Source organism: Rhinopithecus bieti, unplaced genomic scaffold (assembly GCF_001698545.2).
Source record: "Rhinopithecus bieti isolate Rb0 unplaced genomic scaffold, ASM169854v2 scaffold_1014, whole genome shotgun sequence".
NCBI classification, from domain to species: Eukaryota; Metazoa; Chordata; class Mammalia; order Primates; family Cercopithecidae; genus Rhinopithecus; species Rhinopithecus bieti.
Window position 1 is genome coordinate 4,908,210 of NW_016803499.1, and position 12,159 is coordinate 4,920,368.

The 12,159-nt window shown below is 52.4% G+C and overlaps 1 protein-coding gene across 1 annotated transcript in view; it reads left to right on the forward strand.

Annotated features, from left to right (window-relative positions):
- The window catches only part of NADSYN1 (NAD synthetase 1), a 45,280-nt gene that overhangs the window by 12,698 nt on the left and 20,423 nt on the right, over positions 1 to 12,159 (forward strand). The window contains exons 6-10 of the mRNA XM_017887247.1: positions 4,671 to 4,722; positions 5,501 to 5,589; positions 5,777 to 5,894; positions 6,607 to 6,738; positions 10,492 to 10,566. Coding sequence (XP_017742736.1) covers positions 4,671 to 4,722; positions 5,501 to 5,589; positions 5,777 to 5,894; positions 6,607 to 6,738; positions 10,492 to 10,566 — 466 coding nt within the window. The remainder of the gene's footprint in view (positions 1 to 4,670; positions 4,723 to 5,500; positions 5,590 to 5,776; positions 5,895 to 6,606; positions 6,739 to 10,491; positions 10,567 to 12,159) is intronic.

Below are 12,159 nucleotides of genomic sequence, written 5' to 3' on the forward strand. Positions count from 1 at the left end.
AAGGAAGGAAGGAAGGAAGGAAGGAAGGAAGGAAGGAAGGAAAAAAGAAAAGAAAAGAAGAGAAGAGAAAAAAGAAAAGAAAAGAAGCCTGAGACTGGGACTTAGTAATTTATAAAGAAAAGAGGTTTAGGCCGGGCGCGGTGGCTCAAGCCTGTAATCCCAGCACTTTGGGAGGCCGAGACGGGCGGATCACAAGGTCAGGAGATCGAGACCATCCTGGCTAACACGGTGAAACCCCGTCTCTACTAAAAATACAAAAAATTAGCCGGGCGAGGTGGCGGGCACCTGTAGTCCCAGCTACTCCGGAGGCTGAGGCAGGAGAATGGTGTAAACCCGGGAGACGGAGCTTGCAGTGAGCTGAGATCCAGCCACTGCACTCCAGCCTGGGTGACAGAGCAAGACTCCGTCTCAAAAAAAAAAAAAAAAAAAAAAAAAAAAGAACAAGGACAAAAATCAAGACATTTTTACAAAAGCAAAAGCAGTTTATCGTTAAAAGACTCAGTGGAAATTCTGAACGTGTATGTTAAGCAGAAGGAAAATTATTCTAGCAGAAGCCTCAAAATTTCAAAAGGATTGGTGAAAAAGGATATTGATAAATTTGTGGATATGTGTAAACAAACGGGACTGTACGAAACATGTCTAGTATGTAGTAGAAAATAGGCCAGCCCTAAATCGCTGCACAGCTGTGCATGTAAATTAGGGCAATGCTCTGTAGGAGGGTAAAGATACTGATTAATTTTTGACTTTAGGTGAAATACACATAAAATTTCTAGGGTAACCACTAAAAGGAAAGATACAGAACATATGATTGTCAAAGTAGCAGGCAGAAGAAAAGAAGAATAAAAAGAAAAAAATGAAATAATTCCAAATGAAGCATAAAAGGAAGTGAGTTCTTTAAAAGTCCAGTAGAAAAAGTGGGACTCAGAGATAGCACGTAAGAGAGAATAAATCTGTCAGTAATCACTACAAATAAAAATGGATACAATAATTTGATTAAAGGACAGAGGTCATTATTCTGGATCAAATGAAAATCCAGGAATAGACTGAAACCGTATTGTAATTAACAATACATTTTGGCAAGTTTGCTGGATGATAAAACCAATCAAAAGTCAGGTTCCTTTCATTTACCAGCAACGTTCAGTCAGAACGTGTAACTTTAAGGAAGATACCGTTTATTCCAGCAGCCAAAGTGCTTATGGATAACTATAATCAGAGATGTGTAAGCCCCGTATGGGAAAATGATAAAATTTTATGGGAGGGCGTTAACAACTACTGAGCTAAATGGAGATTGCCTGCGTATGTGAAAAGGAAGGCACAGTGTGAAACGCATTCATCTCCCCTAAGTTGATCTGTGGATTCAGTGTAGTTTCCATAAGAATCTGAACAGGAAATTCAATAAACCGGCTCCAGTATTTCCATGGAAGAGCAAAAGCCCACGAATAGCTAAGATACTCATGAAGACCAAAAGAAAGGCCAGGCGTGGTGGCTCATGCCTGTAATCCCAGCACTTTGGGAGGCTAAGGCAGTCAGAAGTTCAGGATTCGAGACCAGCTCAGAAGTTCAAGACCAGCCTGGGCAACATGGTGAAACCCCCTTTCTACCAAAGAAAATACAAAAATCAGCTGGGCGTTGCAGTGTGCACCTGTGGTCCCAGCAGTCGAGATCAGCTGGGTTATGGAGACCCTAACCCAGCGGCACTAGAGGAATTAAAGACACACACACACAGAAATATAGAGTGTGGAGTGGGAGTTGGGGCTGACAGCCTTCAGAGTGGAGAGCCACGAATGAGTGTTACCCACATATTTATTGACAGGAAGCCAGTGATAAGCATTGTTTCTATAGATTATTGATTAACTAAAACAGGAAACAAAGGAATGGGCTCTGGCTACGTATCTGCAGCAGGAACATGTCCTTAAGGCACAGATCGCTCATGCTATTGTTTGTGGTTGCGGACCACCTTAAGCGGTTTTCCGACCTGGGTGGACCAGGTGTTCCTTGCCCTCATTCTGGTAAACCCACAACCTTCAGCCTGGGTGTCATAGCCATCACGAGCATGTCACAGTGCTGCAGAGATTTTGTTTATGGCCAGATTTGGGGACCTGTTCCCAACACCAGCTACCTGAGATGCTGAAGTGGGAGGATCACTTGAGCCCATAAGACTGAGCCTGCAGCAAACCCTGATCGTGCCACTACACTCTAGCCCGGATGACAGAATGAGACCCTGTTAGTCTGTTTTCATGCTGCTGATAAAGACATACCCAAGACTGGGTAATTTATAAAGAAAAAGAGCTTTAATAAACTCGCAGTTCCATGTGGCTGGGGAGGCCTCACAATCACACCAGAAGGTGAAAGGCACATCCTACATAGCGGCAGACAAGAGAGAATGAGACCCAAGCAAAGGAAAACCCAATATAAAAGCATCAGCTCTCCTGAGACTCACTACCATGAGAACAGTATGGGGGAAATCATCCCGTGGTTAATTTATCTCCCACCAGGTCCCTCCCACAACATGTGGGAATTACAGGAGCTACGATTCAAGGTGAGATTTGGGTGGGGACACAGCCAGACCATATCAGCGCGCCTGGGTTGAAGTACAAAGATAGGCGAGATTTGTTGCGGGGAGCACTTCCAAGGAGAGAGCATCACGTGCTGGGGGCCCAGAGGTCCAGGCGATGCTCTGCTCCTTCACCTGGGTACTGCGTGCACTGGACTTATTTTAATATCCTTTAATTACACGTGTGTGCCTTTGTACTCTTTTGCGTAACATATTTTGCAATAAAACGAATCCATAAAGGAAATCTGTGGCCAACCAGATTTTACGCTGCTTCTGCAGGAACCAGCTTTTCCTGCCGAGGTGCCTGTGGGATGTCTCTATGACTCTGGAGGTCCAGTAGCTCCAGCAAATGGCTTGGGGGTTCTCATCATTTTTTATTATACCCTGTAAGGTTTTTCGACTTCGCATTCAGGTCTTCTTATTTCGGGAAAGTTGACCTATTTTCTGCTTCCAAAGGCTTTTGTTCTTTTGCGTCCGTTCTGTTCTTCAGGAACCTCGATGGCTGGCAAGGGACATGTCTTATCTTTCCTCTTCTTTCTAACCATCACTGTCTTCGTGTATTTGCATTTTTTTCTGGCAGTTTTATTCCCCTGAATTTGTCTGCTCTGCAGTGCACTTCACAGGGCTCTATCCTGTGCTTTGTTTTTCGTATCTGCAAGCATTTTAAGACTTTTCAAATTCTTTTCTTAGTTGTCAACTTATCTCCCGTCATTTATTTGTGCTTTTGTTGAGATCTTTTATCAGTTGATGTTGTCTCTAGGATTTCAGAGCGTAAGTGTGGGGCTCCTGTTCCTCCTTCCCCGTTTGTCTCATGAACACCTCGGTGTCAGGTGTCACACTGGGCCCTCTGGGATGGTATTCCTTTCATCCCTGTGGAAGGGGTGGCAGGAAGGTGAGGCTGGAGCCCACCAGAAGCAACTGCACATTTTCGTTGGCTTAGAGAAAGCTGAGGTTTCCAATCCTCTGGGAGCTGTGCCAGATGATGACAAGAAATGGTCGTGTTCACCGTGCCCCTGCTTTAGTAAAGAGTATTTGGCAGGCTCAAGGTGCCATTCCAGGTTCCAGGTCCTCTTAGGAAAACATAACTAAGACCTGGTCTTTGCCTGCAGAGAGCCATCCTCAAGGTGTGCGCTGGCCGCGGAGCACAGCTGCAGTGAGGGGCAAGGCTGGGTGTGTGCCCGTCCTGCTGGGTCTTTGGTCTGGTGCCTGTGGGGTCTTTGCATGAGTCGAGGGAAAGGTGCAGATGAAGGGAGAGATGTTTGGACGGTTCCTGCGTTTAAAATGCATTTTGGTGCAGCAGCATCACCATCAACAGGCTATAGAGGGTGAACTGAGTGCTCAATATGGGATGGCAAGGCAGCCTGGAGCTCTGTAGGGTATCTTCATGTCCCCGTTCCCTACGTGAATGAGGGGGAAAGACATCATTGACTCAGTTTCTCAACTTTTTACATTTCTTAAGTAAGGAGAGCTACTAAAACCATGCCCAGAAGGCTCCTGGGAATTCTAAGAAAGCAAAAAGGAAACGGAGTTCCTTGCAGGTCTGAGTGGCTCATCTCGTAACAGCCTGTTGGAAGTCAAATACGTGAACCGTCTATTTTGAAGATTCCGCCTCTTGGTGGAGCTTCTTGGGACACCTTGCACTAAAGTTGGTATTAAACCCTCCTCCCCATCTCTCGAATTGAGAGCATCATTTTATTCCAGGGATGATACAGGTTTGTCATTGTGTTTCGGGTTTATGCCACATGATTTTTCTGATTCAGTAACAGCAATCAGGAATTCCACCCGGATTTCTCCATGGGGCAGCGTGGCCAGTTCTCAGCGAATCCCCTGTGACACATCTCTCCGTAAAGATGAACATGAGCATGTGGGGAAACTGAGACAGCCCGATGCTCGGAGAGCCCAGCCCACCACGATGTCACGTAGTCTCCGCAAGCCACCTTCATACTCTTCTTTTTACCTTCACGCGATTGTTTATTGCACTGGGGGGAACACTTGGCAGTTCCTTTGCCGGTTCATCAGTTCAGAGGGTTCCGTTTGAGTTTTGTTTAAATGTAGCTGCCCTTCCTCATTTGTCCTGAGATGCTCATCCTCAGATCCTTGGTGTTTTCCTCTCCAGGCACACGGAGGAGTACCTTCTGCCTCGGATGATACAGGACCTGACAAAGCAGGCAAGTCCCTGGGTGTGGAGCCCATTTTTCAGTCGGTTGTCGCTATTCTCAGCCAACAGTGGACTGGTGGGGCGGGAACCCTTTGGGATCCAGGTAATGGAAGGCCCCACAGTGCGCACAGGTCTAAAACAGACAAAGGAGGCAGATTCTTATAGCCAGGGGGGCTGCGGGGCCAGGCAGCAGCCAGGGCGGCTCCTCCTGGCCTTGGGGCTGCCTTTCCTCCCTTTCCCTGCTCACACTGGCTTCCTCCCCTTTGTGTCCTCCCTGTGGCAGAAGTCAGCCTTCTCCACCCCCAGGGGCTATGTTCCTACATTTAAGTGTTTATCTAGACCGACAGCAAACTGCCCTGTTCTCAATTTTGAATTCTAAGGGAAGGCACCCTGGCGTCCCCTCTCAGCTGCTGCCCTGTGGCTGGGAGTGGGGGCCGGGTTCCGTCAACACAGGGCAGCAGCTGCTTCAGTGTGATCACAGAACAGGGTCACTTCAGAAGCCACTGGCCCCGATTGGCAACCCCATCGGTGACCCTGACATTCTGCCCCTTGGCTGCTCAGAGTGCAGGCATCCCTTATTCCACACATAGGCTCCTAAAGGCTCCTCTTCCTGGCACCACCCAGTGTCCCATGTGCAGCCGCAGGGCACCCACCTCTTCGGAATGTGCGAGAGCCCAGAGCCAACTCCAGCTCTTGTGGCTGTAGGATGTGTGTGGCCCTGGGTAGTGTTTGTGGCCCAGACAGGGCGTGACCAATGAATCTTACGCACTCTTCTCTTCCAACGGCAGGAAACTGCGCCCTTCGGAGATGCGGTGCTGGCGACGTGGGACACCTGCATTGGAAGTGAGATCTGTGAGGAGCTCTGGACCCCCCACAGGTCAGCCCCATGCCCCTGTGCTGTCTGATTGCCCACCTCACATGCGCCAGCTGGGAGGACCTGGGACTACAGACCTCCTGGGGCCATGACCGTCGGCCGGGAGCTGCCATGGGAAAGTGTGAGGGCCGCCTGGGAGGCTGGGTTGGAGGAGTCTGGTGGCCTCTTCTTCACCTGCCTCTGCCCGCAGCCCGCACATCGACATGGGCCTGGATGGAGTGGAGATCATCACCAATGCCTCGGGCAGTCACCACGTGCTGCGCAAAGCCAACACCAGGGTGGATCTCGTGACTATGGCCACCAGCAAGGTAGGGGTTGGGCCAGGGAGCGTGCACCACGGGGCAGACGCTGTTATCTCAAGCACTGCTATATCCTCAGTGCCCATTGCAGGGCTGGGCCCACACAAGATGGACGTTCTGGGCTTGTAATTACAGCCTGGACTCAACAAGTGTGCCCTGCCGCCCCCTGGGGCTTCACTGGCACAGCCCATCTCACCCGCGCAGCTACCCCAGGAAGCCGACCCTGTCACCCTTCCTGCCGTGACCAGGAACCGGGACATGCTCCTTGTTCGTTGGCATGATGGCAGGGCATAGGGAACGCCTATACGTTTGCTGCTTCTGCTCTTGGGCAGTGAGACGTGCAGTGGGCGGTGCTGGTTCGTTCTTCACGTTGCAGGTGTGGGTTTAGCTGAGCCGTGTTTGAATCTTGGCTTCGTCACACGGAGCTTCCTTTGGCTTGTCTGAACCTCATCATGCCTAAGAGAGATGACGGGGTCTGCCTTGTAGGGTTGTTATGAAGCAAAAACAAATGTTTTACGAAGAGCCTGGCGCCTAGCAAGGCTGGGCTCGCCGCAGCTTCGTGGGTCCATGCTTCCCTACATATGCGCGTTATCTCGGCGGTGGTGGGGCCACTCATGATGACCCTCGTGGGACTCGGTGGAAGTTCCTGTCCATGGGCAGGTGGCAGGCGAGGGCGGTGGACCACAGCTGACCACTCCACTGTGGGCTCTGCCTTTTCCAGAACGGTGGGATTTACTTGCTGGCCAACCAGAAGGGCTGTGACGGGGACCGCCTCTACTATGACGGCTGCGCCATGATCGCCATGAACGGAAGCGTCTTTGCTCAAGGATCCCAGTTTTCTCTGGATGACGTGGTAATGAACGGGCCTGGATGTGACTGGGGGAGGGTTCCCTGTGCAGTGGCCGAGCTCCTGGCCCTCCCCTGTAAGCCGGGTGCTTAGTGAGGGTCCCTGTGGAGAAGCCCCTGGGGGTCCCGCCTGCTCTGATGGCCTCTGATTTACCTGGTTGGTGAGGGGGGACCTCCCACCCTCGGGTCTGAGGACAGCTGAACCCCGACACACAGCACATGGTACTGGATGGTTGAGGTTGTGGGCAGCTTACGAGTCCTGCGTACCCACAGTGCGGGAGGAGGGCTCCATGCCCCGCAGGGCCAGGTGGGAGTGCACTCAGGAACCAAGGGGACGGCCCCCGCTGTGGGAGGCAGGCTCTGTGGTGACGAGAGGACGGGTGCCGCCTGGCCCCTGCGGGAGGGTGGCGTTGGTTTGTTTGAATTCCAAGGGCTGGCAGGGAACCAGAGCCGCTCCTTTGAAAGGAACAGACTCCATGGCCCCCGAGACAGGTCTAGGGATCCCGTGTTTGGTGAGGGGGCCTTATCCTCAGGAGAAGAGCCGTCAGGGGAGCTCATGGTGAGGCCGTTCAAGGCCCTGCCTTTCTTCCCCGGGTGTTGAGGCCACATATACTCATCTAAGGCCTTACGCCACGCTGTCCCTGAGTCCGGGGAAGCAGGAGTGGAGACCCCAGGACACTCTGGTCAGGGAGGCTTTGTTCTGTGGGGCTCTCTGAGCACACAGTGGCCAGCTGCGTGAGGGACAGCCCTGGGGGAGCTGTGAGTTACAGGTTGGAAGTGCGATTGCTATCCTGAAGTGACACAGATATGTGGGTGCTCAGAGGAAGGAGATGACAGAGAACAAAGCTAAGAACTCTGCCTGGCACAGTCCTCACCAGCAACAGAGCTGCTGCTTGGAATGCAGTTCAGGACCTTGTTGGAGCCCCAGATTCCTTTGGGAAGCTGATGAAAGCTCTGCACGTTATGCATCTAAAGATGTGCATTAGCGTGGGGCAAGGCTTCCCAGGTGATCCTTACCGCAATCGGCGTGAACTTCCTCCACAGAGAAGGGACCACAGGTGGAAAGTCCTGGGAGAGGTTTGGGCCACTCTTCCTTTCAGTTTTTTGTTTGTTTGTTTGTTTTTGAGATGGAGTCTCGCTCTGTCGCCCAGGCTGGAGTACAGTGGCACGATCTTGTCTCACTGCAACCTCCGCCCCCCGGGTTAAAGCAATTCTGCCTCAGCCTCCTGAGTAGCTGGGACTACAGGCGCCTGCCACCACGCCCAGCTAATTTTTTGTATTTTAGTAGAGACAGGGTTTCACCGTGTTGCCCAGGCTGGTCGCAAGCTCCTGAGCTCAGGCAATCCACCCACCTCAGCCTCCCAAAGTGCTGGGATTACAGGTGTGAGCCACTGCACCCGGCCTCCCTTTTGGTTTTTGAAGCAAATGAGAAAAAACAGGCTGTTATTGCCAAAAATGGAAATCAATCCCAAGTGCACAAACACAACAAAAAATAACTTTTAGTTCTGCCCCAAGCCGGCGTAGCTGGGAGCATCCCCACTCTCGGGCTCAGACCCTGCGTGGGTCCCCAGCGCTCCCTCCCGCACACAGCGTCGCCGGACTTGCCTTTGGACCTGACGGCGTTCCGCTCTGCTCTTGTTGGGGACGGGCATTAAAGCGTCGGATTCAGCGAGGCCGGCGGTAGCACAGGAGACAAGTTCTGCAGCTGGCTTTGCAGGAGCAGGGCGAGCCTGTGTCCTGGCATCACCGACTCTGAGAGGCTGTCTGAGCGGTTTCGTTGCTTTGCTGCCCCTGCGTTCCCATCCTCACGATTCTGTCTGGTGCTTTCTGCACAGCATAGGCGCGGTCAGCACGGAGGTGGTTACGAAACCAAACCAGTTTCAAAGTGGACCGAGTGAACTTCACCCTGAAAAAGAATTCCACAGTCTTTTCAGGGGTTTCTTGCACAGGGGGCAGGCAAGGGTGTGGCCGTCTCAACTCCAGGCCCTGCTTTCCACGTGACAGCGTCCCTGGAGGCCTCCTTGCTCTTCATCGTTAACCACGACAGAGCTGGAAGGGCTTTGAAGAGAAGGACTAAGTTCTTGCTGATGGGAAGTGTGGTCCTCTCCCCATTCCCCATGTCACAGCCACAAGCACGTTGGCGGTCGTGTTCATTGGCAGGTGTGTTGGGAATCACCTGCCCCAGGACCCCTGCAGGTTCCTGGCCCCACATCAAGCCCCCGAACCGGAGTCTTCGGGGGTCTGCATTTTTAGTGAGCACCAGGCAGTTGTTCCATGCCCTAGAATCCAGGAGCTGTTGTCTCTAGAATTCCTGATGTTGCCCGAGATCTCCGTCCTAGGCTGCAGCCACATGTCTGCTGCATTGAGAGTGGCAGTGCTGTCCTCAGGACACCGCCCTCTGCCAGGTCCTCCGTGGTGCACCTGAAATCGTCAACAGAAGTCTTGTGACGTGTGGAATCATTTGAGAGTCTCCCCTTCTGCCTCTCGCTCGAGCAACAGACCTGCCGATCCCCCTCGTCGGGCCCGTGTTTCTTAGGGTCTTCCTAATCCCCTGGGCTTTCCGCTTGTTGTGTGCCTGGAGTCAGGCTGCAATATGGAAGGCGGTTAACCTAGCCTTGGGGAGAGTGGGATGGAGCCACCTTCTCATGGAACAATCCTCCCCCCCCCATCTCCATTGTTTTATGGCTTCACACTTACCACGGCTTTCTGCATGGAAGCTTGGTGGCCGCAGTGCCATCACTTGGGAAAGCAGCCAGAGAACCACAGGATGCGTGAATCGGTCTACTTGCCTTCATGGGCATCTCCAGCCAGGTCTGGCCCCCGGTTACAGCGGTAGGAGCGAGGGGCGCGCAAGGTGGCCATGGCCATCCTGTGAACCGCCGCAGTGGTACAGGTGCTGTTCCCGCTGTCCCATGCTTGTGTTTAGCAAGGCAACACTCAGGAACACAATTTGATAAAGATATTTTTTCATGAAGGAATAACCCCTGAGTTAAAACCTCATTTCTGCATACACTGCAATTGGCAGAACCCCTACCATAGCCAGGTTCAAAGGCAAGGCAGTGACACCCCCTGTGACACAGGCAGCACATCCGGGCCAGGACCCTGGTGTGGATGCCGGGCCTGTGGCTCTGCCTCTGCCCTCCCCCAGCTCCACCTTTCTCTGTGTTTGGCCTCATTCTCAGGTTGTCCTCCAGCTCTGCCCTCCTCTGTGTTGGGCTCAGTCTCAGGTTGCCTCTCCTCTTGGGCACAGGATGTTTGCAGCAGCTCCAGCCATCCCATCTTCACACAGCCACATGCAGAGGCAGCAAAGGGGCCCTGGCTCCCTGTGTGTCTTTTTGATGAGAGGGGCATTCCCAGAAGTCCCCTGCAGAGGCTTACTGACAGGGGACTGTCTTACTGACGGGGGGCTGTCTTACTGACGGGGGGCTGTCTTACTGATGGGGGGGTGTCTTACTGACAGGGGTGTCTTACTGACTGGGGGGTGTCCTACTGACGGGGGGTGTCTTATAGGGTGGTGTCTTGTGCTGTGATTAGTGGGTCACTGGCAAGTGTCTGAATGCAGTGGAGGTTCTGGTGGCAACAGTGAGGGGGAAGGGCTGTGGGTTGGCCTCAATGTCATCTGTCCCATCCCTGAGACCCCCATCCAGGGGTCTCAGCCCCTGCTTTAGAAGGTGTGACACACCTTTGACAGCGGCCAAATTACACATGGGAGTGGAACAAACGGGAAATCACGGGTTCTCTTTGAAATTTCCTTCCCCAGGAAGTCCTGACGGCCACGCTGGATCTGGAGGACGTCCGGAGCTATAGGGCGGAGATTTCATCTCGAAACCTGGCGGTGAGTGCTCCAGTAGACAACTGTGTGGGATGCTCATCAAAGATGTGGAAAGTGGCCCCATTCGTGCAGGCCTGGTGGCGGCCATGAGGGTGCAGTGCCTGAAAAGTCCGACAGGGAAGTTCTAGACTTCCCAAGTGTGGAAAGGGCTGGTGCTGTAGACGGAACCTGCTTCCATCTCTTCCCCATCGTCCTCTGCTTGAGCCAGGCCCTGAGCTGGGGTGAGCTGGGGACAGGCAGGCAGAGAGGCCGACGAGACGGTCAGTGTGCTAGGGGCTGCCACACAAGGAAGACCCAAGCAGCCTTGGAGGCCAGGAAGGCCTCAAGGTGGGGGGTGGCAAGCGCAGTAGGAACAGGCACACAGTGTGCAGCCAAGGCTGGTCCCCACCTTGGCAGTCGGAGGCAAGGTCCAAGGCACAAGCGAGCCTGTGTCTGAGACCCTGGGATGCAAGTAACGCCCCTCCTGCAGCCCAAGGTCCTGCTGCTGGTAGCCTGGAGCTCTGCGTTTCTGCAGGATGTCATCACAAATAGGATATCCAACTGTGCAGCTGTCGTGAGACAGTGATTTTTGCAGAAAGAAGTGTGATGCTCATAACAGAGCAGACTCTTCTGCTGTTGATTGATTGACACAAGGTCTCATTCTGTCTCCCAGGCTTGAGTGCAGTGGTACCATCACAGCTCACCGCAGGCTGGACCTCTGGGGCTCAAGTGATCCTCCCACCTCAGCCTCCCAAGCAGCAGAGACAACAGACACATGCCACCATGCCCAACTAATTTTTAATTTTTTTCTTTTCTTTTGTAGAGACAGGGTCTCACTATGTTGCCCAGGATGGTCTTGAACTCCTGGGCTCAAGCAATCCTCTCGCCTTGGCCTCCCAAAGTGTTGGAATTACGGGCGTGAACTACCACGCCCAGCCTTTTTTTTATAGCAGTTTTATTAAGTTGTATTTACCATACCACCCAGTGTATCCATTTAAGCACCTGATTCAGTGCTTTTTCAGGTTCTCATGGAGTTATGTAGCCACAATCTTCGCGCATTTTCATTACCCCAAAAAGAAACTCCACCCCGTTCCCCTCCTCTGCCCCTGACAACCACAAGTCTACTCTCTGTCTTCATGAATTTTCCTCTTCTCGACGTTTCATTGGGATGAAATCACATAGCATATGGCTTCCCACACTTCACTGGGCTGTTTTCAAGGTTTATCTATGTGTCGGGTGCAGCCACCCCTCGGTATCCACAGGGGTTGGATCGGGAGCCTCAGCCTCCACTGATCCCCTGCAGGGATGCCTGTGTCCCACAGTGCAGAGCTCACTGATACGGACAGTCGGCCCTCTGTATCCACGGGCTTCAGATCCCGCGATTACTGTATCTTCTCTCTGCGGTTGAATCTGCGGGTGTAGAACCCACAGATACAGGGAGTGACTGTAGTTCATCCCTTTGTATGGTCAGAGCGTGTTCCATAGCGGAGATGGACACGTTGTGTTTATTCACTCATCCACTGATGGGCATCAGGAACGTTTCCACTGTCTATCATGAATAATCCTGCTACAAACATACATGTACTTTTGTTGGAGGGAACACGTGTTTTCATTTCT